General features: G+C 36.7%; 1 protein-coding gene across 3 annotated transcripts in view; it reads left to right on the top strand.

Moving 5' to 3' along the window:
• Positions 1-26,408, top strand: part of TRPC1 (transient receptor potential cation channel subfamily C member 1) — a gene marked incomplete at its 5' end in the record, with an annotated part of 63,771 nt that overhangs the window by 35,041 nt on the left and 2,322 nt on the right. For 2 of the 3 annotated variants that reach the window (XM_082655277.1, XM_082655275.1), the window contains 5 exons: positions 5,505-5,644; positions 7,329-7,472; positions 16,359-16,534; positions 25,054-25,255; positions 25,554-25,748. In XM_082655277.1, the coding sequence (XP_082511403.1) occupies positions 5,505-5,644; positions 7,329-7,472; positions 16,359-16,534; positions 25,054-25,255; positions 25,554-25,748 (857 nt within the window). Of the gene's footprint in view, positions 1-5,504; positions 5,645-5,987; positions 6,039-7,328; positions 7,473-16,358; positions 16,535-25,053; positions 25,256-25,553; positions 25,749-26,408 lie in introns of those variants that run through there. The other variant, XM_082655276.1, reaches the window with a different exon arrangement.

The following is a 26,408-nucleotide window of genomic DNA, read 5'->3' as shown; positions in this document are numbered from 1 at the left end:
CTCACTTTTAGTTCTTCAGATATAAAAGTGTATTTTGGGATTTTTATTTTTATTTGGAAATCAGTTCATTTCAAGTAACTTGATCTTACATCAGAGTTATGCATTAATGTTTAAAATTAGGTAGATACAGTAAAAATAATACACATTTGAACTTTAGGCTAAAGAGAATTAAATAATTTCTTGTTAATATTTTCATGTTTCTGATATTTCCACTATCTTATCTAAAATTTAATATTTTAATTTAGGAAATAATTTATACTTTATCATATTTGACTCCAAATTGCATTGTTGTAGATCTTTTCAATGTGAAATTTGTTTATATTTTTAATTGGGTAGGTTAGGCTGAAAGGAATCTCTTAGAAGCACTTTTCCCCTTTATTTAAACTACTTCTGAAAGATTGTAATATATACCTTAGTCATAAAAAAGGGAAAATTTATATTATCTATAATCTATTGTTTAAATAGTAGTGAGAGTGAAAAAATATTTTCTTTGTTTTGTAAAATGAACGTCTGTAGCCAAGCCTGTATAAGAAGTAAAGTTTATATTTCTTAGCAGTGAGTAAAAACTCACTGAAGTCAGAGAGTCATACCACTCCTTGGATAGCATAAATATCGCTGCTGTCACTGAATTTCACAACAAATGGTAAAACTGTGGCTACTCTTTTCTAATCACAATGGCCCTGAACACACACACACACACACACACACACACACACAATATTATTAATTTTCTAAACATATTCTGTCTCAGTAGAAGAGTGCAGTATGAATTATGCCATTAAAATTCCTGGAAGTATTTTTCTTTTCTCAGCACAGCTTCTGCTTGGAAACAGTTAGATACGAATAAACCTTGCCAAGGATGTTTTCTGAACCTGTTATGTCTTTAGATCACTCTGACTTCCTTAAATATATAGATCTGAACTTGCTCTAAGGAAACATGTAGGAATCATTTGCCTACTTGTTCAAAGTCACTCCTTGGTTCAATTTACTTTTTCATGCAATGAGCACAGGGACTTCTGACTCATAATGCCTGGCTTCTGTACATTTGTTTCCTGTTCTTTTCCTTAGCCCTCCAGGAAAAAAGTAGGGTTAAATTATGAAAAGCAAGGTAGAAAAAAAGAAAACAATGTGTTGATGAATCTACAGAATATTAATGGTATCCATTTACTTAATTTTTTACCATTGGACTATAATAGAACAGCCCTTACAGAAATGTATATTTTGAAATGTTGTCTACCTACTTTGTCCAAGCACAGGCAGAAACAGATATGGCCCAACACTCATGGAGCTTATGGTCTAATTATTGTTTAAAAGAAAAACACCCAATAACTTGAAAATCACACAGATAAAATAAAAAATTACACGAGTTAAGTGCTACTAAGTAAAGGTCATGGAGCTAGGAGAGCAAGCATTTTATAGGGGCATTTTACCTACTCAGGGGGTTGGAAAGTCTATCTTGAAGAAGTGATAAATAAGCTAAGATTTAAAGGATAAATAGGAGTCCACTTGGAGAATTGGGAAAGAAAGGTATTGTAGGAGAATTGGGAGAGAAAAATATTCTAGGATGATGTAAAAGTTACATTCAGGGGCCCTGTGGCAAGAGAGAGCATGGCGCAAAGAAGGGACTGCGTAAAGGCTGGAGGCAGGAGGACAAGGGAAGTGGGATTTGAGATGAAACTATAGAAGTGGATGTTATACTAGACCATGGACAGCCTTGTTGGCCATATTAAGTAATTTTGACTTTATACTAAGAGCAGTGGAAAACCACTGGCGTTTTTAAGTAGGTGGGTGACATGATCAGATTTTCATGTTGAAAAGATCGTTCTGGCTACAGCGTAGAGAACGGGTTGGGAGGAAGGGCTGCGGCAAGAGTAGGTGGAGGGAGACCGATAAGGAGCCTGTTGCAGTACTCTAGATGAAAGCTGATGGTGCCTTGGACTGATGCCTGTTGCCATAGAAAGAGAAGGAAACAGATTCGAGAGATATTTACAAAGTAAAGCCAGTAGGACATGGAAATAAATAAATAAATAAATAAATAAATAAATATATATATATATATATATATGAAGTGGGGAGGAGGAAATTGTTAAGCAACCTAAGTATTCTAGAAGAGTACTAGGTTTGGGGATTTGTGAAAGAGTAGATCCTGAGTGTGGTTTTGGGTATGTTGAAGTTGAAAAGCCTTCGAGAAATTCAAAAGAGATGTCAGTCAGACAATTGGATATCATTGTCTAGAGCTCAAGACGAAGTTTAAGCTTGAGTTAGCAGTATGCAAATAATCTGCATATATGTTGTAGATGAAACTGGGCACACATGAGACACTTGAGAAAGTATAAGATGAGAAGAAGAGAGGACCTAGGAGCAAGCCTCGAGGAATTCCCAGAATGATGGGATTACGGTTTGCTAATCTTAACTAACTCTAAAAAACAACAAAAAAGGACCCCAAAAGGTAGTCCATTGATTGTGTAGTGATTGCATTGCTTATAATAGTTTAAAATTATTGTGTTCTTCCAGTCCAGCTCAGAAATGTGAAATACATCAAGTGTATTAGCTTCACTTTGGTGTGGGATATTGCACAGGAGCTGGGAAACTGTCAGTGGTACTTAATATTCTTTCATATGTCTGCCTTTCTTGATCAAAATCTTCTCCAGTTCCTGTTGTAATTTTTGTCAAGCGTTCCCTTTAGGTATAATATTACATTTTACAGAAATAAAACACTTATTTCTGTAAGCATCTTTCTTGGCTTAGTGTTCTACTGTTACAGTGTTTGGGTTAATAAAATGTAAACGATTTGGTTTAACATTTTTGGTTAGTTTTTATCTATTCATTTTAAATGGAAGCTCATCCAAGTGGAATTTTTAAAAACTGTTTTCCCTGTCAGACCTGCAAATATTTCAAAATGTTTTTCTACATAAAATATGGGTACTGTATAATTAAGACGTTACGAACAGATATTTTGAGAATACTTCATGTGTTTCCCAGGGGACTTACTCTGTACACTGGTTAAGTCAGAGGATGATTCTGATTGGCTTAACTTGATCTTCATCCATATTTAGGTTGTAGCACTCTGTTCTTTTATCACTTTACATTCTCCTTAAAAATACCTTAGTGGGGCTTCCCTGGTGGCGCAGTGGTTGAGAGTCCGCCTGCCGACGCAGGCGACACGGGTTCGTGCCCTGGTATGGGAAGATCCCACATGCTGCGGAGCAGCTGGGCCCGTGAGCCATGGCCGCCGAGCCTGCGCGTCCAGAGCCTGTTTTCCGCAATGGGAGAGGGCACAACAGTGAGGGGCCCGCTCACTGTTTTAAAAAAAAAAAAAAAAAAAACCTTAGTGGAGGAATGTGTCATAAAGCTATTCTTGATTGTAGTACTGTTCTCCGTTACTCCCAGGAATATAAAACTATGGAGAAACTTCTGGCCAAAGAAGGGGAAGGGAGTTATTTGGTTCAGTTGGTTTTTATTTATGTATATTTATTCACTGAGCAAATTTTTGAGCACCCACTGTGTATCAGCCACTATATAGGACATTTAGGACGTTGGTTGATAAAACAAAGATTCTTACCCTTGAAGAGTTGACCCGAAGTGGGAGGAAGGTAGTCAGTTAATAATAGACATAATAAGTAAACTATATCCATTGTTTAAAAGTGATAAGTACTAAGGGAAAAGAAAGAAGAGTTGGGGGATTGGGAGTGAGGGGCACGGGGTTTGCAATTTTAAATAGTATGATCAGAGTAGGTGGTGAGCAAAGATGCAAAGTGAGGGAGTTAGCCAAATGGATATCTGGGTGAGGAGCTTCCAGCCAGAGGGAAGAGCCCATGTAAAGGCCCTAAGGCAGGAGTCTTGTGTGTTCAGAGAACAGCAAGGAAGCAAGGAGGCCAGTAGTGGAGGGAAAGATTGATAGGAGAGGAGATCAGAGGGAAGAGGTAATGTAGGGCCTTGTAGACCATTGTAGGGAATTTGGTTTTGACTCTGAGTAAAATGAGCTGTAAGGGAAGGTGCAATGCCTACTCTGCAGTCAGCAGCGGTGGTCTTAGGTTCTCATTAACATTCGCACTCGCCGGACACGATAGGCAAAAACCTGGCACCAGATTTACTTACCTTTGGAAGATAGAAGACAGCAAATAGAGCACGTCAGCATGACAGCTTCAAATATATCTTTATTGGCAGTTCTTACAAAAGACAGGGCTGCTTCCCAGCCCCATAGGGGCACACTCAGTTGTGTGGAATGAGGCCATATTCATGGGTATGGGCTACCCCAGCCAAAGAAGCCTGAAATCTACCAGGATTTCTTATAAATCCAGCAGGATATCTTAGAAAGCCTCAGAATGTAGCTCCCACTACATGTACACTTTACGTTAAGCGAGACATCACACAGAGAAGCTGAGGCCTGTGCTTCTCAACATGTTTTTATATAGTCCTGGTTGGGTGTACTTTTAGGGTCTATGAGTCCACTCATAGTCCTCCAGTCCAGATGCAATCAGTGGTTGTTTTTATAACAATCTTGAACACAGCTGACCTTCCATATTTTTCTTAATGTAGTATGTTTCCAAGGCAACACTTAAATAGATGATAACATGAGATTTTCTTCCCATGGGAAAAGAGTTCTGTCCTGCAGTTAATTCTTTCTCCTCTGGGGGTTACTACAGTGTTTTGAGGAGAAAAGTAGCACTTGCATTTTAAAAGGGTTACTCTGATTGTCATGTTGAGAATAGATTTTAGGGAGAACAGCGTAGAAGCAGGGAGACTAGGCTATTTCAGTAATTCAGGCCAGAGAAGATAGTGGCTTGAAGTTGAAATAGTGGTGAGAAAGGTTAGATCCTAACTATATTTTGAAAGTAAAGCCAGCAGGACTTACTACTGCATTGAATGTGTGATTTAAAAGAATATCAGTCAAGGATGATTCAAGGACATTGAGAGTGAGCAGCTAGGATGGGGTTGCCATTAAGTGAGATGGGGAAGTCTTCAAGAGCAGTGAATTTGGGTGCAGAGATTAGGAGTTCAGTTTGGACATGTTAGGACATCCAGTTTGAGATGTAGAGTAGCCAAGTACCTATACAAGTTAAGTTTAGGAAAGAAGTTTAGAGATATTTATTATTATGTAAATACAGGTTGAGTTCAGAGATAAAAACTTGAAAGTCTATCACATAGATGGTATTTAAAGCCGTTAGACTAGACTGGATGAGGTCACTATAGGAGTGAGTGTAGACAGAGAAAAGAATCAGGAACTGAGCCTTTTGGGGGTTTTGTATTTAACATCAATTTGCTTTCTTATGCTTGTTTCACATCATTTATTAAAATCCCTCTCTGGGAAAGATATTGTCATATGAAACTTAAGGTTATTTTCTTTCATATTTTAAGAACATTTTACTGAATGTTATTTTTTTCTTCTGAATGAGGCTACAACTGACAGGTGTTATTTATTTAGTACTTTGAGTCTTAAGGTATTTTTTAGTTTATTATTGAATGAAGAGAGCATTATCTGATTTTTTTTCTTCCTTTTTTAGGGATGATTTGGTCAGACATTAAAAGACTCTGGTATGAAGGGTTGGAAGACTTTTTAGAAGAATCACGTAATCAACTCAGTTTTGTCATGAATTCACTTTATTTGGCAACCTTTGCCCTCAAAGTGGTTGCTCACAACAAGGTGACTATTAACTATGTCAACTGGAGGCACAAGTGAAATTTATTTAGGAAAAACCCAGAGTATTTAACTATGTATCTCAGAGTTACTTTGGCCCAAATCTGTGTCTGATGTGTTTTCATTCTAAACCTATCCTTGTGCAAGGGAATAGTACACATTGTTTCCTTCCTTTCTAATAGCTTCAAGGGTGTTAATTACCATTAAATGTTCGTTACCTATTTTATGCCAGGCACCATGGTTGATACTTGCTATACTTTATCTCATTTTATTCTCACAGGGATTCTATGAGACAGATGTCCTTATCCCCATTTTGCAAATAAGGAAAAGGAAGCTCAGAGATAATAAATAACTTGTCCAAGACCACACAGTAAGAAACCAAGACTGGATTTAAATCCAGGTCTGTCTAGGCATTTTCTTTCTACCAAATGCCAATTCCTTAAATCTGAGCCAGGTTCACTTACCTCATTAACCTATATATTACCTCATTAACCTAAGTATAACACAAAGTTACTTAAATTGATTAGTGTTAGATATCTTTATATCTATCTGGAAAAAGTTTATCTGAATGGAACTCATTATATAGTGTTTTACACATTCCAAATCATGACTATTATCTTACACAGCTTAAAAAGTTATGTAAATTTAGTTATTTTCTGATTCCTATATTTTTAAATTTAAAATTTGACAAAAATCTAACCTTATAGACATCTTATAATGTTACGTTTATAAAGATTTATTAAAAGCCCAGGAAAGGTAATGGAGATTATGTTAACTACCTTGGTTTACACCTGAGTTTAGAATTCTGAGGCGTCACATTCAAGGAACTATTTATATAATATTTTTTGGGTTTTGACTGATTTATAGACTACAGAGAAAGCAAACTGGTTATCTTATATCACTTTATTAAAAACCTCTATTCATGTAATTGATCAGTAGTACCAAACATGTTTATTAGGTATGCTCCATGACCAGAGTTGTGAAGTTATTAAGAAAATAAAAAGATCATATATAGATAGATGGTTTGATAGAAAGGTTGATGGTCATTGGTTTTTTTAGACTGGTCTCTTTAGTTCTAGAAGCAGGGTGTCCATATAGTTTATTATTCAGACCAAGACACTTTACAAGTGAAAGGGGGCACAATTAATAATTATGCCAGGAAAACTGGTATGTAATCTGGGACTGTCCCAGGCAATTGGAACATGTGGTCATTCTATGTCTAAAGTATAATAATACACTCTTTTTTTTCTTGTTATTTAGAAGGGAGAAAGCATATATGGGCCATTGTAGAATCCTGAGTCAAAGGGCTAGGTTAATTTAATGTGATAGCTAATTAATTGACAGCACACATTCTTAAAGTTTGTGTTGTGGAATTTAAGAAAAACTAGCAGAAATTTCATTCATAAAAAATCTAATGAAAGTTTTTAAAACATTAGTTTTTTAAAACATAGGAATTTCTGAGAAAACCTCTTTATATAGCACAAGTGATATTGCCCCACATATGTAGAAATCTTTTATTTATTTAAAACAATGTTATTTCTATTAAAAGAAGAGAACTTTATAAAACATAAATCGAGTCCCCCACAAGGAGACATAAAATAGTTTTCTTTCAACAGTCAGAATATTTGTTTTTTATTTTCCTAACTTGAGAGAGCTGTTTTATCTTTGGCTTTTTTTTTCCTAACCTTAGTTTCATGATTTTGCTGATCGGAAGGACTGGGATGCATTCCATCCTACACTGGTGGCAGAAGGGCTTTTTGCATTTGCCAATGTTCTGAGTTATCTTCGTCTCTTTTTTATGTATACAACAAGCTCTATCTTGGGTCCATTACAGGTGAGTAATTAAAATTTCTTGAAGAAAATTTGTAAAACTACTACACCTTTTACTTGTCCACTGGAACATTGTTTTCTCATGATATTAAAGCTAAACTTTGCTTTTGAAAATAGTTAACAGTTGAAAAGTCACAGCATGTTCATCTGCTTTGCTTCTGGCTGAATGATAATCCTCTGCTTTTAGACATTCCAAACTTTGTTAAGCTGTGGTCCATTGTCCCTCTCCCCCGAGTTCATAGACGTAGATGTATTTAAAATATAGTTATATTTCAGACAGTAGAAGGACATAAAATTTTGCTTTTTACCAAAATGAATTTCACATTTAAAGTTTTAAGTGATAAATATAAGGGAGATGTTGCACAAACAGAATTCATACTTCATGATGATTTTGAAAATACGTAAGTTATATTGTAACAAAATACTCTTTTACTTTGCTTAATAAATATCAAATGTAGTAAGTTGGAAAATAGAGTATTTAGAGCTAAAAAATTTCATAGAGCTTATGTAGTCCAACTTTATGCTTTACAGTACTTTATAGTTAAAGAAATTGAGCTTTTATCATTTCAAAGTAGTATGATTATTATACATGAGAGTCCAGGACTAAATTCTGAGTCTCTTTACACTAAAGAAAGGACTCATAATTGGTTGCATGTACCCCACAGATTTTAGTAGCTGATTGTTCTTGAAAGGTGGAGCCAGTTCTGCTTGGGGACCAGCTCTACATAATACTTTGTTATTTTGTAAGTCTGAAAACCTGAGCAATATTCATTTTTCCTTGTTAAGTCAAAATTTACTAACAATTTAGATTCTGTTTTGTATTTTTAAAGGAGATATTTTAAATAAAATGCATAATTACCTTCTCCAACAGAGATATGAAAACAAAATATGTAGGAAAAACCCCATTTGATTTGGCTTGTGCTGTCATCCTCCAAGAGTGTTTCCTGAAGTGTGACTCTCTCTTAGCCAAGTCCTGTGAGATGCTCGGACTGAAATAAGTTTGGGATACACTGCATTCCGTATAACCTCTTTTGGGAATTCACAGTACACATTATCACATTAAAGCCTATGAGAAAGAAGTAAAAAAACTTGTTTGATCTTGTTCAAACTATCATCACCTAAATTCAGTTAACATCATACCCATTTTTCATGAAATATGCTCAGGTCTCTTTTTTTCTCCAAAACATGGTTTGTGAAACACTGGTTTAGACTATCTGTTATTTTGATTTAATTTTATCACTAATATCTTCTATAAATGTTTTAATCAAGAGTCCACAGTATTTCTACATGCACATTGTTTTCTTTGTTTTTTAGCTAAAAACTGATGGTATCACTAAGTTTCTATACTGAAAATTTCTTTACAGATTTTTACAACAAGTTAAAAAGGAAAAAGTATATTATTATTTCTTAGCAAATTATTTGTTTCTTTTTCTTAGAACTGTTGAGTCAGGTCTTCCTGACTTAATCTTTTCCCAAAAGAACTATAGACATGTATACAAATACTGCGTAAGTGGGTATTTGTCTTTTCAGCTGTGGTGTGTGTTTTTCTCCTCCAGCAGGTACTTTATATTGTTCTAATAGCCATAGAACTAGCAAATAATTTAAGTGAAACTAACAAATATTTAGTGTGCTCCTATTTTTTAAAAGGTCTACAGGTTAATCATAATATATGTTTAAATATTATGGTCTAGTCCAGCAACTGATTTTTTTAAAAACGTATCTTAAGGTATAATTTGCCATACAGTAAAATGTACCCGTCTTAACTGTATAGTTTGATGAGTTTTGCAAATACATAAACTTGTCTCGAGTGTGACTGGTTCTCATGGTCGCAGGCTCCCTGCTCCAAGTCATTATATAAAGTCTGCATCCAGCAGGAAGAAGGGGAAAGGCAGAGAGCATGAGCCAGCTGTCTTTCTTTTTTTTAACAAGAGGACAATTATTTTTCCTCGAGGCCTACAAAATACTTCCACTTATAACTCATTGGCCAGAATTGGGTCACATGGCTGTTTGTATCTCTGAGGAGATGAGTACTTTTAATTGAGCATATTTCCCCCCAAGAAACCAAGGTCTGGTTACTCAGAAAGAGGATGAAAAATAGATATTTAATAAGAATCTGTAGAGTCCTATCTTCAGGCTTTTACTTAAAAGATTTCTCCAATAAAGTTATTTGTTTTCCAGTGTAATCTTATTGACATGAAAGATTTGTATAACATATTGGTAACAAAGAACTCTAGAATAATTTTGTGCAGAAGATTTATAATACATTTTCCTCCATTTTGTTAATCAGAAGCAAGGAACTCAATTAAAAGAGTGATTCAATTATGAATATAAAGCGAAAAGAAATGCAAAAGGAAAATTGACAATAAATTAACTACTTTAGCTAAAGTGCAGCTTTTTTTCTTTACATAACATGCTATGTCAGATAATGTTTTTATGTGATTACTGCAGTTGTTTGTTAAATTTATCTCCATTTACTAACATTTTTTTCCTTCCAAATCTTTGTAGATTTAGAAGCTGACAGACTTTAATTTAGCTGGTTATATAACCTGCAGTAGGAGTCCAGATCTCTCCCTTAGTTAGAATGACTATAATTTATCATCCAAATAGAGACACTGGAGAATGAAAAGGATATTTTTCATTACTAAGTTGGGACAATAGCTGTGAACTGGGACTCTACCAGGCAAAGCAAGGTCATGGAATTATCCTGTAGTGGAATACATAAAATGATCCTGATTCAGCAGTGATTGAATCCTTTATTCTATTACTTGAAATTTGTATGATTGTATTTGTTTAATTTCTGACATGTTGTAGGTAGACTTTGGAAGATGGCCTTCTACAATCGGGCCTTACTTTCTAGCCATTGCTCACTATACTCATCTCCTTATCTCTTCATGAAATACTTCTCCATCTGGGCCAAGACCAGTCACTAATCTCACACAGGTCATGTGCTTTCCCACTTCCTTGTCATTTTTTATGTTATTACCCTGTTTAGAATGTCCCAGACCCGGGGTCCCCACCCCCCAGGCCACGGAACAGTATCAGTCCAAGGCCTGTTATGAACCAGACTGCCCAGCAGGAGGTGAGCGGCAGGCAAGCAAGTGAAGCTTCATCTGCCACTCCCCATGGCTCCCCATCACTCGCATTACCGCCTGCACCATCCCCCACCCCGCCCGCCCCGTATGTGGAAAAATTATCTTCCACGAAAACAGGCCCTGGTGCCAAAAAGGTTGGGGACCGCTGTCCCAGACTATCCTCTGCTTGTTGAAACTTTACTTATTCATTCAATAAACATTTATTGAGTGCCTGATAGGTACTGGACACTGGGAATATACTAAAGTGAGTATACTGCAGTCTCCTTTTAAAGAATGCATGGTTCACCGAGGATGACTAGCCAATGACAACATTTGGAATGGTAGATGCTGTAATAGCCCAGAGGAAGGGTACTCACTTCAGTTGAAGGCATCAGAGGAGACTTCCCAGAAGAGATGACACTGAAATTAAGCCTTAAAAGATGAGTTGAAAGGAGGTTGGCTGTAGGGCATTCCAGGGAGAGGGGACATGCACCAGCTTTAGTGTCCCCACCACTAGAAAATCTGTTTCTACACTTGTACTCCCATGAGAATGAATTTCTCCATATGATGGAGTTAATGTCTGTTTGTTGAATTGAGTTGAAAAACTTGTTAGATGGGGTTGAGTAAATACAAGCACTGATTGGTCTGAGAAAACAAAAAAATCTGATGGAGAAATAGGGCTACATCCTAGCTGTTGCTGTACCTGCTTGTTCCCAATAATAACAGCAACTAACATTTATTGAACATTTCATGTGGACCAGGCACTCTCTTATATGTTTTCCATTTATTTAGCCGTCCTCACAACCCTTGTTATTTTTCATTTTCATTTTACAAATGGAGGGTTTAAGGCTTAGGGAGAGAAATAGTTCACAGAACTATTAAGTGGCAGAGTCAAGAGCTAAACCTGCCTCGGTCTGACTCCAGAGACCAGCCTGCTCTTTGAAGTTAGCTCTCCCGCTTTTTTGAATTCAGGATGCCAGCTAATCTACCTCAGCAGATGTAAGAGACATGATTGGGTATAAATCAGTAATGTTACATACTTCAACAACCAAAAAAAAAAAAAAGGCACAATCTATAAATAATCGTGAATAATGGTAATATTAACAGTGAACATTTGAGTCCTTAACTGTGTGTCCGTTACTATTCTAAGATCTTTATTTACATTTATGACCTCATTCAATCCTCGCAACCATTCGAAGAGGCGGACTCTTGTATTTACATTTTACAGAGGAAGCAACTTAGGTGTAGAGACATTAAGTAACTTGTACAAGGTCACACGGCTGATGAGTAGTAGAACTGGGATTCCAACCCAGTTTGGCTCAAGAGCTAATGGTCTTAACCACTGTGCTGAATTGCTTCTCAGAGTTTTCATGAGTAATATGAGTCCCTCATTAACTTTTACTGTACAATACTTCTGTTGGCAGGCATTCATAGTTTATAGATTTTTAAAATTCTTCTTCATTTATCCATGTGTGTCAAATGACTTATGCAGCCTTTAATACTGGTAGTTGGGAGATTAGACAAGAAGGAAAAGACAGGATCACACAGCTTGGTTCAGAATCTTGCTCCATAACTTACTGTTACCTCTTCTCTTCGAGTCTCAGTTTTTGTATCTGTTGTGAGGATTGAATGGGTCAGTGTATATCACATGCATAGCAGAGTACCTGACGCATCATGGGCTTTACATAAACGTTTAGATCCGTTCCTCCATTCCCTTAGAGTAGTGGAGGTAACTGTGACCGACCTGAAAAATAATACAAGAAAACTTGGAAAGTGAATGTAGTATGTGACACACGAGTGCATCCTTTATTCCTAGTGAATTGTTTGTTTTTATTGGATAATTATCAGACTTAGTTTAGTGGCCTGTATAACATAAATGGCATATTATTGTTGTTTGTAAAGTATTGTTCTTTGTGAGTAAAGAGTGATTTCAGGTGTTTGGCATTTTAGGGTATACTGGGGATGGATATTTTTTCTTGAAAGGAGTATGGAATGTCAGAGCTAGAGGGAAACTTAGAAGTCGTATAGTCTAGGGGTTCAAAAACTGGAGAGGCTGCAAGGATGGTGTGGGGAACACATTTAACCTACATTCTCCAGTCCTGCCCTCAGAGATGCTGATTAAATAGTTCGGGGTGAAGTCTGACAAATTTTTAATAGCATGTGGATGAGCAAGTCTGATGCAGCATGTGGCCATTTCTTTTATAGGTCAGGAAAGTAAGGCCCAGCTCACATAGTGTTAGAAAAAAGATGGTGCAAAATGTTAATGAACAATTACATCTTTTAAAATACATTTATTCATGTATTAATTCAACAAGCCCTGCTGTGTAGGCAAAATGCATGAGAACTAAATATTTCTTAATTGTACCCAGCCCCAAATTTCTAATGGGACAGCTAAGGTAAAAACCACAAAGTGATGTTTTAGAAAAGCCCTTGCAAGGAGTCAGAAGCAAGAATTCAATTCCACATTTGCCATCTATTAGTTCTTTCACCCTGAGCAATTCACTAAATCTTTGAGTTTCAGTTTGTCACTTGGAGAAATGGAGATAATGCTAGCCTTCCCCGCCTTGCAGGATAAATAAAAATATGTGATACCTCTTGTTAAATGGTAAAGAGTTAGATAAAAGACATATAAAAAGTAGTTATGTATTCAGTATTTTATTTATTTACTTTTGGCTGTGTTGGGTCTTCGTTTCTGTGCGAGGGCTGTCTCTAGTTGCAGCAAGCGGGGGCCACTCTTCATCGCAGTGCGCGGGCCTCTCACTATCGCGGCCTCTCTTGTTGAGGAGCACAGGCTCCAGACGTGCAGGCTCAGTAGTTGTGGCTCACGGGCCTAGTTGCTCCACGGCATGTGAGATCTTCCCAGACCAGGGCTCGAACCCGTGTCCCCTGCATTGGCAGGCAGATTCTCAACCACTGCGCCACCAGGGAAGCCCCTGTATTCAGTACTTTAATTAATATGCCAGGCTCTGGAGCTTACTGACATTGTGCCTGCCCTTAAAGACTGCTAGAAGAGACAAACATAAAGTATAAAGTGAAGAATACTATTTTAGAGATTACATACAAAGGACTTGGGAGCATGACTGAGGGGGTGCTTGGAGAGAGGAAGGTTGAGTTGTCTGAGTTCTTTGTACGATTTTGTGTATTTAACCCCTTATCAGACACATCATTTACAAATATCTTCTCCAATTCGGTAGGCTGCCTTTTCATTTGTTGATGGTTTCCTTTGCTGTGCAAGAGCTTTTAAGTTTGAGTAGGTCTCATTTGTTTATTTTTGCTTTTGCTTCCCTTGCCTGAGGAGACATATCAAAAAATGTATTGCTAAGACCAATATCAAAGAGGCATACTGGCTTATATTTTCTTCTAGGAGTTTTACGGTTTCAGGTTTTTGTATATGGTGTGAGAAGTAGTCCAGTTTGATTCTTTTGACACATATAAAAATAAGTAAACATGTAAGAAAGCGTGATTGTTATTTTTACAAATAAATGAACCTTATAATCTTTCTCAGACTAAAATTAATTTACTGCTTTTAATGTTTGCATTTCACATGAATGTTTCATTAGTGTGCTCTTCAAGCTAATGTTCACCTCAGCGATATCCACTGTAGCTAATTTTGGTTCTTCCATGTTATACAAGAACTAATATGTTTTTAAAAAACAAGTCATGAAGTTTGTAGTGTTCTCATTAAATATTGCTCATCTTGATATTGAAATTAAATTACTCTTATCTTTAAAACAGTAATATTAAGGGCTTCCCTGGTGGTGCAGTGATTGAGAGTCCGCCTGCCGATGCAGGGTTCACGGGTTCGTGCCCCGGTTCGGGAAGATCCCACATGCCGCAGAGCGGCTGGGCCCGTGAGCCATGGCCACTGAGCCTGCGCGTCCGGAGCCTGTGCTCCACAATGGGAGAGGCCACAACAGTGAGAGGCCCGCGTACCGCAAAAAAAACAAAAACAAAAACAAAAAAAACCCCAGTAATATTAAATTAAGGCTTTCACTTTTGGACTAAATTTTTGAAATTAAAATTATAACAGCATACATGGTCACTCTTGGAAAACTTTATTTACCTTTAAGCTCACAGTGTCTAAATTTTCTTCAAATCCAATCTTTTCTGTACTTATCTAAAGCAGTTATTGTACTCTTACTGTCATACATTATTAGGTTCTCTACTAACACGATATGGCTTTATTCTAAGCAGTCACAATCTGAATAAGTGATTTCTTTCCAAAGTGACCTAATAAAGCTATCATTGATTAAGAGAGAAATGTATTTCTTCTCTTTCTCACACATTTTGAGCTTTCTGATTCTAAAAGTTTTCTGTTGCTTCCATCAGAATTTGGCAAGGGGGCTAAGTGAGGGAAGCATAAGATTTTGAAAAGAGTCACATGCTAGTCAAGTGCATAAAAGTCAGGCATAGTGGACCTCCCCACTCCAAGTCGCCTGGAATACTAGCTTGTGCTGTGCGTAAAAATTTTACCACACCTCTTCGACTTAATTAGCTGGCTCACTATAGTGGGCTGGAGGGGCTTGGCCACTTGCCTGCTGCTACTATTTTGTGTCGTCGGTGATTGGCATGTGTTATGTTGGCAAGCTCGAGGGAGTTCGGAATTTTATTTGAAGTTGGATTTCACTAATTATATAAATTTGGCCTGGTTACATTTGAGGAGGGATTATTTCTAAACACTTAATTTTTGTATCTTAAAAGTAATAAATGCATATAGCAAAGAAGATTCAAACCGCACCCCTAGTCCTACCTCCCATAGGCAAGCACTGTTAATGGTTTCTTGTGTAAACTTCCAGAAATTTCCTGTGCATATCAAAACTTATCTATATGAAAATATATATCTAACCTATCCTTTAAAAAATAGCTGTTTAATACTGTTGTGTACCCTGCTTTTTTAACTTAATGTTTTGTAGGCATCTTTCTATGCCAGCACATAGCACTTCATTCTTTTTGACAACAACATTTAGGATGTTCTAATTTCTTTTTCTACAGCGCTACAATGAAAATCCTTGTATGTAATGCATCTTTGTGTACTTCTTGTTGGCTAAATTCCTAGGGATAGAATTTCGGGATCAAAGCGTAATGTTAAATTATTCTCCAAATTTGTATGCCAATTTAAATAACAAGAATTTATGAAAAGTACCTATTCCCCAGAATTTGAAAGAGTATTAAAGGAGAATGAAATTAGGCTTGAATAAAGCTCCCAGATGCATTACACATGTCTAAATTATGGTAGATACTTACATAAGTATTAGACCCTCTCATTTGACTTAACACGTATAATTTTTTCTTATAATAGACCCCAAATGAAAGAGAATTGATCACCTTGGCAAAAGAGATTAGGACAGTCCTAGAGGGGGAAATGCTGTTCTTCAGGAAGTGGTTTAAATTGGTTGCAAAAATCAAATGAAATACTTTATGTCCTAATGGTTTTATATTTGTAAACTTTGAGAAACTATAAATATAAGCATTTACTTCCCTTTAGGTTTTAGCAAAGAATTTTCCTTTCATCCCTTGCAAATTAGGCCTTTTCTTAAATCTCTATGTCTCTTCCTCTACCTTCATAGCAAAATTATCCTCTGCAGACTTGGTCCAGATTCAAGGAATGTACCATCCAACACTCACAGTGCTGGCATGATCAGAATGGCTTTTTGTTTGACAACTGGATTTTTGGTGTTTTAAAAGTGATGAAATATCTCAAACAGGTGGAAAAAAAGGAGTAGCCTTGTGGATCATATGTTTTCTTGCCTGGTCATTTAGTTTTTCATATTTTGTTTTCCTGATGATTTTAATGAATGCCTATGTAATATATTCCACAGATTTCAATGGGACAGATGTTACAAGATTTTGGAAAATTTCTTGGAATGTTTCTTCTTGTTTTGTTTTCTTTCACAATTGGACTGACACAACTGTATGATAAAGACTATACTCCAAAAGAACAGAAGGACTGTGTAGGCATCTTCTGTGAACAGCAAAGCAATGATACCTTCCATTCGTGAGTGTCTTTTAAATTTTTAGTAAATATATGTCTGTCTTTCTGTTGTGTTATGTGTGAATTCATACCTACAGAACTAGGACTTCAAATTTTCTTTAAGGAATGCATTTTGAATAAGAAATACTTATTTTTCATGAATCATTTATAGTCACCTTTACACATAGAATCTTAAATAATTAGTGGCCTGAGTTATTACATTGTCTCCTCAACTACAGTCTATCTTAACAGAGGAACTCTTGCATTTTGTGCACTCTTAGCATTTTGGGCAGGACAGTTCTTTGTGGGTCCTATATATGTATTGTGAGATGTTCCACGTCTCTGCCCTTCAAGTATTAATTGTCAGTGGCAATTCCCAGTCATTGTTACAACCAAAGCACTCTCAGATTTCAACACTTCTTAGGAGGTCATTAGGGTTGAGATTGTTAAAGCTTCAAGAACATTTTTTTTCTCTAATTTATTGTATCGGAAGGAATTGAACAACCAGTTGTGAGGCAGACAAAATACCTCCCCACATTCTTAGATAAAATAATGGAGAAGAGGTGTAGAATTACACGTTTGTTGTATTCCTATTATGTACCAACTATTCTTTAGTTTATTTAAGGAATAAGATTAAATGAGTAATAAATATTCATCTAACACCTTCAGTATGCCAGACCGTGTTCTAAGTGCTAAGTAAATGAAGTATCAGTGAACAAAACTACCCTCATGGAGTTTATTATTCTGTTGAGGTGATACAGGCAATAAAAATAAAATATGTAGTATATTGCACAGTATTGATATAGTATATATCAGTATTACACAGGCCCTTGCCTGTAGCCCAAATAAAGCTTGGGCCAGGGAGGATTTTTGTGTGAGAGGGTGTAGCTTTAGTTAGGTAGGAGGTTAAGGAAGGCCTCACAAAAGATGACATCCAAGTAAAGATATAAAGCTGGTGAAGGATCAAGCCATGAAAAGGTATCTGGAGGAGGAGCGTTGGCAGATAGGGGAATGGCAAATGCAAATGCCTTGAGATGGGAGTGTGGTTGGTATGTTCAAGGAAAAGCCAGGAGGTCAGCGTGGATGGTATGTAGTGAATCAGAGCGAGAGCTGTAGTAGATTAGGTCAGGAAGGTAATGGGGAATAAAGCGGATCAAGATGGTGGAGTAAGAGGACTTGGAGCTCACCTCCCCCCAAAACACATCAAAAATACATCTACATGTGGAATAATTCTCACTGAAAGCTAGCTGGAAAGAGGCAGAAGGACTCCTGTACAACAAAGGCTTTAAGAAAGGTATACATGTAATCGGGTAGGATGAGAAGAAAGTGATTGGTCGGGACCTGTGCCCCGGGAAGGGATTCAAAGGAAAAGGGAGATTACACAGGTGGATACTCGCCCTGGGGAGTTAATGGGTCAAGCCACAGACTGGGTGTTCCAGTCTGGTTTCTACGCATAGGAGACAAGCCCCCTTAACTGGCTGGAGAAACCCTGGGAGAGATAGAAAGGCTGGAACAGCCTGGATGCCACTAATGAGGGGTGCAGGTGCTGGCTTGCCCCCTGCTAGGGCAGAGAGAGGTCTGCCCTAGTGGCTGTCAGATTTCCTGTGACCACCTTGCTGCTCTCCCCAGCCCAAACTGAGAGAATACCCCAGCTCCACTCATTCCACATCACAGGATGGCACTGGATCTAGGGCATCCAGGACTTGGGAGAAGACTCGTCCTTGTGACATAGAGGCAACCAGTCCTGGAGCGTAGCCCAGGTGGTGTGGCAGCTGCCATTGTTGGAGCTTACTCCAGTGGCACCCCAGAAGCAGCCCAGAGTTTTGACAGCAGCACAGCTGCTGGGTTTCCTGTGGCCACCTTGCTATGTGCCCAAGTCCAGACTGAGTGGATGCTCTGGCCCCACTCACTTCACACCATAGCGCAGCGCTAGATCTGGGGTGGCCAATACCAGGGAAAAGACACGACCATGGGCTGCATCTGAGTGGAGCCACGGACACCTACACAGGTAGTGCATTAGACCTCTATAAGTGCATGAACCCCACTTGCTTCAGCACCCCCCTCCTTTGGGGCAAAGATCCTGGTGTGGGGAGAAGGAAAAACACACTTGAAAAGGAACAGAGCCAGCTCTAGCCTGACCCTCAGGGCTTTTACTCCAGCAGCTTGGGAGCAGATCCCACAGGGCAGTGATGGCCAGTGAGCAAAGAGAACATCGCACCTCACACCCTGCGTGGGCTCTAGCTCTTCCATCTCTAGCCACACCTCCTACCAAGGTCATAGCTGCCAGCATACCCTGAGGAAACACTGGTGTCCACATCAAATCCAGCCATCCCACCAAAGGCATTGGGTACACACATAAGAACACCCCTTCAAGACCACAATAGGTAACTGTTTCACCTAAATTCATAGAGGCAAAGAAAGTTAAGTAAAATGAAAAGGCAGAGGAACTACTCTCAATTGAAAAAGTAAGAGAAAAACCTTGAAAAAATAAATAATGAAACAGAAATAAACAATTTACCAGATAAAGAATTCATGTCATTGGTAATAAAAATGCTAACTAAATTAGTTTAGATCAAGAGAATTGATCTAAACAAAGATCACTTTAACAAGGAACTAGAAAATATAAAAAAGACCAAAACAAGAATAGGCAATTCAATATCTGAAATAAAAAACACTCTGAATAACAGCCTAAGTGACACAGAAGAACACATAAGTGATCTGGAAGACAGAATAATGGAAATCACCCAATCAGAACAGCAGAAAGAAAGACAAATGAAAATAAAAAAACAAAAGGAGTCCACTAGATCTCTAGGATAACATTAAACATACCAACATTCACATAATAGGGGTTCCAGAAGGAGAAGAGAGAGAGAGAAGGGGATCAAAAATGTATTTGAAGAAATTATGGCTGAAACTTTCCCAAATCTGAAGAAGGAAACAGATATCCAGGTACAGGAAGCACAGAGGGTCCAAAACAAGATGAAACCAAACAGACCCACATCAAGACATATCATAAACAACATGGCAAAAGTTAAAGAGAGAATAAAAGATAAAGAGAGAATAAAGATAAAGAGAGAATTCTAAAGGCATGAAGAGAAAATCAGTCATATACAAGGGAATCCCCATAAGACTATCAGCTGATTTTCTCTGCAGAAACTTTGTGGGCCAAAAGGGAGAGGTTTGATACATTCAAAGTGCTGAGAGGAAAAGACCTACAACCTAGGATACTCTACCCAGCAAGATTATCATTTAGAATAGAAGGAGAAATAAAGAACTTATCAGACAATCAAAAGCTAAAAGAATTCATCAACAGTAAACCTAAAAAATGTTGAAGGGTCTTATCTAAATGGAAAAGAAGCAAGAATCTATAGGAAAGGGAAAATCCCACTAGGAAAGGCAGTTACATAGTAAGGATTGAAGATTACTTTAAAAAGCCAGTACATAGATGAAAAGAAAAAAACATACACACAAAAGCAACTGTAAATGCAGTAAACAGTTGAGAGATAAGCATGAAGATGTAAAATATGACATTAGAAACACAATGTGGGTGAGGGGGGTAAAAATGTAGATCTTTTAAAATGTGTTTGAACTTAAATGACTATCAGTTTAAAACAAGTAGATATAATTATGGGACAGCATATATGAGCCCTATGGTAAACACAAATCAAAAACCTATGATAGGGCTTCCCTGGTGGCGCAGTGGTTGAGAGTCTGCCTGCCGATGCAGGGGACACGGGTTCGTGCCCTGGTCTGGGAAGATCCCACGTGCCACGGAGCGGCTAGGCCCCTGAGCCATGGCCACTGAGCCTGTGCGTCCGGAGCCTGTGCTCCACAACGGGAGAGGCCACAACAGTGAGAGGCCTGCGTACTGAAAAAAAAAAAAAAAACCTATGATAGATATGCAAAAACCAAAAAGAAAGGAACTCAAGTATACTACTAAAGGAAATCATCAAACCACAACAAGAGAAACAAAAAGAAGAAATGAACAGAAGAGAACTACAAAAACAACTGGAAAACAAGGAATAAAATGGTAATAACTGCATACCTATCAATAACTACGTTAAATGTCAATGGACTAAATGCTCCAATCAAAAGACATAGGGTGGCTGATTCCATGAAAACACAAGACCCTTCAATATGCTGCCTGCAAGAGACTCACTTCAGGGCTAAAGAAACAAAAAGTGAGGGATAGAAAAAGATACTTCATGCAGATGAAAATGACAAAGAAGCAGGGATAGCAGTACTCATATCAGACAAAATAGACTTTAAAACAAAGTCTGTAACAAAAGACAAAGATGAGCACTGTATAATGATAAAGGGATACACAAAAGAGGATGTTACACTCATTAACATATATGCACCCAATACAGGAGCACCTAAATATATAAAGCAAATACTAACAGACATAAAGGGAGAAATTGATAGTAATACAATAATAGTAGGGGACTTTAACCTCTCAGTGACATCAATGGATAGATCATCCAAACAAAATCAGTAAGAAAACAGTGTTCCTAAATGACACCATAGACCAGTTGAACTTAATTGGTATTTACAGGACATTCCATCCCAGAACAGCAGAATATACATTCTTTTCACGTGTATATGGAATGTTCTCCAGGATGGATCACATACTAGGCCACAAAACAAGCCTTAATAAATTTAAGAGAATAGAAATGATATGAAGCATTTTTTTCTGACTGCAGTGATATGAAACTAGAAATCAGCTATAGAAAGGAAAATGGGAAAAGAACAAACACGTGGAGACTAAATAACATGCTACTAAAAAACCAATGGGTCAATGATAAAATCAAAGAGGAAATCAGAAAATAGCTCGAGACAAATGAAAATGGAAACACAACTTTCCAAAATTTGAGGGATGCAGCAGAAGCAGTTCTAAGAGGGAAGTTTATAGCAATACTGGCCTTCCTCAAGAAATAAGAAAAATTTCAAACAAATATCTTAACCTACCACCTAAAAGAATTAGAAAAAGAGCAAACAAAGCCCCAAATCAGTAGAAGGAAGGAAGGAAGGAAATAATAAAAATCAGAGTGGAAATAAATAAAATAGAGATAAAAAACAGAAAAGATCAATGAAACCAAGAACTGGTTTTTTGAAAAGATTAACAAAATTGATAAACCTTTAGCCAGGCTTACCAGAAGAAAAAGCCAGCCTTTACCCAAATAAACAAAATAAGAAATGAAAGTGGAGAAATAACAAACCAATACCACAGAGATACAAAAAAATCATAAGAGAATACTATGAATGGTTATATGCCAACAAATTGGACAACCAAAAAGAAATGGACAAATTTCTAGAAACATACGGCCTGCCAAGACTGAATCAAGAAGAAACAGTCAATTTGAACATACTGATCACTAGAAGTGAAATTGAATTTGTAAAAAAAAAAAAAAAACCCAGCAAACAAAAGTCCAGAATGGGATGGCTTCACAGGGAAATTCTACCAAACATATAAAGAATTAATACCTATCCTTCTCAAAGTATTTCAAAGAATTAAAGAGGATGGAACACTCCCAAATTCATTCTATGAGGCCACCATTACCCTGATACCAAAACCAGACAAAGACAGTACAAAGCAAATTATAGGCTAATATTTTTGGTAAATATAGATGCAAAAATCCTCAATAAAATATTTGCAAACTGAATCTAAAAATGTGTAAAAAGGATCATGCACTATGATCGAGTCGGATTTACTCCAGGGTCACAAGGATGGTTCAATATATGCAAATCAATCAGTGTGATACACAACATTAACAAAAGGTAGGATAAAAATCACATGGTCATCTCAATAGTTGCAGAAAAAGTGTTTGACAAAATTCAACATCCATTCATGATAAAAACTCATCAAAGTGGGAATAGAGGGAACATATCTCAATGTGATAAAGGCCATTTGACAAACCCATAGCCAACATCACACTCAATGATGAAAAGCTGAAAGCTTTCCCATTAAATTCAGGAACAAGACAAGGATGGCCACTCTCACCACTTCTATTTAACAAAGTATTGGAAGTCCTAGCCACAGTGATCAGACAAGAAAAAGAAATAAGACATATCCAAATTGGAAGGGAAGGTGTAAAACTCACTATTTGCAGATGACATATTTTATATAGAAAATCCTAACGTCTCCACCCAAAGAACTATTAGAACTAATAAGGGAATTCAACAAGGTTGCAGGATACAAGGTTAACATACAGAAATCTGTGCATGTTAATTAGTTTCTGTACACTAATAATGAAATATCCGAAAGAGAAAGTAAAAAACCAAAATCAATCCCATTTAAAATCACACCTAGCCATAAACTTAACCAAGGAGGTGAAAGACAGTACTCTGAAAATTATGAAACATTGATGTAGGAAATTGAAGATGATACAAATGGAAAGTTACCCCGTGTTCTTGGATTGGAAGAATTAACATTGTTATAATGGCCAAATTACCCAAAGCAATCTACAGATTTAATGCAGTCCCTATCAAAATACCCATAACATCTTTCACAGAGCTAGAACAAATAATCCTAATATTCATATGGAGCCAGAAAAGACCCTGAATTGCCAAAGCAATCTTGAGAAAAATGAACAAAGCTGGAGGTGTAAGCCTCCCAGACTTCAGACTATACTACAAAGCTACAGAAATCAAAACAGCATGATACTGGCACAAAAACAGATCAGTGGGACAGAATAGAGAGCCCAGAAATAAACCCATGCACCTTTGGTCAATTAATCAATGACAAACAAGGCAAGAATATACAGTGGATAAAAGACACTCTCTTCAACAAGTCGTGCTAGAAACACTGGACAGCTACACGTAAAACAATGAGATTAGAATATTCCCTCAGACCATATACACAAATAAACTCAAAGTGGTTAAAAGACCTAAATGTAAGACATGACACAGTAAAACTCCTAGAAGAGAACATAGAACACTCTTTGACATACATCATAGCAATATTTTTTTGTATCAGTCTCCTAAGGCAAAAGAAATAAAAGCAAAAATAAGCAAATGGACCTAACTAAAGTTAAAAGCTTTTGCACAACAAAGGAAACCATTGACAAAACGAAAAGACAACCTACAAAATGGGAGAAAATATTTACAAGTCATGTGACTGACAGAGGGTTAATATTCAAAATATGTAAACAGCTGATACAACTCGATATTGAAAAACAAACGACACAATCAGAAAATAGACAGAAGACCTGAATAGACATATTTCCAAAGAAGACATACAGATGACTAACAGGCACATGAAAAAGTGCCTAACATCACTAATTATTAGAGAAATGCAAATCAAAGCAAAAATGAGATATAGTCTCACACCAGTCAGAATGGCCATCATCAAAAACTCTACAAATTACAAATGTTGGAGAAGATGTGGAGAAAAGAGAAACCTCATACACTGTTGGTAGGAATGTAAATTGGTGCAGCCACTGTGGAAAACAGTATGGAGGTTCCTTAAAAAACTAAAAATAGAACTACTGTATGATCCAGCAATTCCACTCCTTGTTTTATAGCCAGAAAAAAATGAAAGCACTAATTTGAAAAGATACGTGCACCCCAATGTTCATAGCAGGACTATTTACAGTAGCCAAGATATGGAAGCAACCCAAGGGCCCGTCGACAGATGAATGAATTAAGAAGGTGGGATATATATATTCCATCTTCTTAATCCATATAAATACACACACAATTTAATATTCAACCATAAAAAAGAATGAAATTTTGCCATTTGCAACAATGTGCATGGATCTAGATAATATTATACTTAGTGAAATAAGTCAGACAGAGAAAGACAAATACTGTATAATGTTACTTCTGTGTGGAATCTAAACAATAATACAAATGAATATATATGCAGAAGAGAAACAGACTCACAGATATAGAAAAACAAACTTGTGGTTACCAAAGGGGAGAGGGAAGCAGGGATTGACAAATTATGGGTATGAGATTAACAGATACAAACCACTATGTATAAAATAGATAAGCAACAAGGATATATTGTATAGCACAGGGAATTATAGCCATTATCCTGTAATAATTTATAATGGAGTATGATCTGCAAAAATACTGAATCACTATGCTGTACACCTAAAACTAACATAATATTGTAAATCAACTATACTTCAATTGAAAGAAAGAAATGAAGGGAAAAAAAGAAAGAAAGGTAATGGGATCATGTAGGACCTTGTTGGCCCTTGTATGCACTTTGGGCTGTTGAGCTTGAGAGCCATTTGAAGTTTTTGGGCGAAGAAGTGGCAAAATCTAACTAAGTATTACAGGATCATAGGCTGCTCTGTTGAGAAAAGACAGAAGTAGTAAGAGATTAAACAGGAATAATTTATCTTCCTTTTGAGTTTGTTTCTTTGTTTAAAGTAAGGCATATCTGTGATGTTGGGTCCAACCTCAGTTATTTTATAAAATATTACTCCTGGGCTATCTAAGTACTCTTTAGGTAATGTTGATATAAATGAATTCTTTATTTTCGCTAATTAACTTAAAATTCCTTTTAAACAGAAATGTAATTGTCTTTACAGGTTCATCGGCACTTGCTTTGCTTTGTTCTGGTATATTTTCTCCTTAGCACATGTGGCAATCTTTGTCACAAGATTTAGCTACGGAGAAGAATTACAGTCCTTCGTCGGAGCTGTTATTGTTGGGACATACAATGTTGTGGTTGTGATTGTGCTTACTAAGCTGCTGGTGGCAATGCTTCATAAAAGTTTTCAGTTGATAGCAGTAAGTGTTCATTCTTTTAAAAATTTTATATTCTCTTCAGACCATACCAAATGTATATAGTAGATAAGGCAAAGATTTAAAAGAATTAAGAATGTGTCATTTAAAAATTAAATATAGATTTTTTAAAAAATGTAAGTAATGTATATTAACTGCAAGTCTTGAACCAAATTTTTACCTACAAGGTGTGGAAACATTTGAACAATCTTAAACAATCTCTTCATACCAGCCCTACTGTGTGTGTGTGCATGTGTGCATGCCTATTCATATCCTGTGTTGGTTTTTCACTTGCCTCTTACAGAATCATGAAGACAAAGAATGGAAGTTTGCTCGAGCAAAGTTGTGGCTTAGCTACTTTGATGACAAATGTACATTACCCCCACCTTTCAACATCATTCCTTCGCCAAAGACTATCTGCTATATGATTAGTAGCCTCAGTAAATGGATTTGCTCTCATACATCAAAAGGCAAGGTTAAACGGCAGAACAGCTTAAAGGTAAGAAGTTAGATGGTTGAACTGCAACATGATAATTTTAATAATTACTAATCTCAGATGTTCCTAAAGCATAAATATGCAGGTTCCTAAGGGCTAAGACTTGTGTTGTTTTGCACAGGGCATTCTCTGTACTAATTTGTTGTGGTTATAAAGCAATTAGCAAAACGGCTTAAAAAAAAACAAGGGCTAAGACCTTTTTTTTTCACTCCTGTATCCCTAATGCATAGCATAGTATCTAACATAAAGTAAGGATTCAATAAATATTTATTGAAAATGAGAGAGAGAGCTGTGATTTTTTTCATGAATTCTCAGCTCACAGTTTTAAAACAAGGAAAACATTCAGAATACCTAGGCTGTCAGCATAAGAGTGACTCTTAGAGTCAATGCATATTTTTCTGGTTCTTGAAAGTTGTTCAATACATGAATAATTCAATACATGTTGCTATAAGCCAGGAATTGGCAAACTTTTTCTGTAAATGACCGGATAATAAATATTTTAGACTTTGTGGGCTGTGAAAAAATTGTAGATTTTATGTGGGTAGTAATACAACAAGAGAGAAAACAAATTTCCACAAAATTTTTATTGATGAAATTAAACATATGAGAATACTTGAGTAATACTTTTTTTTATAATACAGCTCTATTAATGAATAGAATTCC

Source organism: Grampus griseus, assembly GCF_964374135.1.
Source record: "Grampus griseus genome assembly, chromosome: 5".
Lineage (NCBI taxonomy): Eukaryota > Metazoa > Chordata > Mammalia > Artiodactyla > Delphinidae > Grampus > Grampus griseus.
Note: the sequence above shows the minus strand (reverse complement) of the source record. Positions and strands in the feature narration are given on the sequence as shown.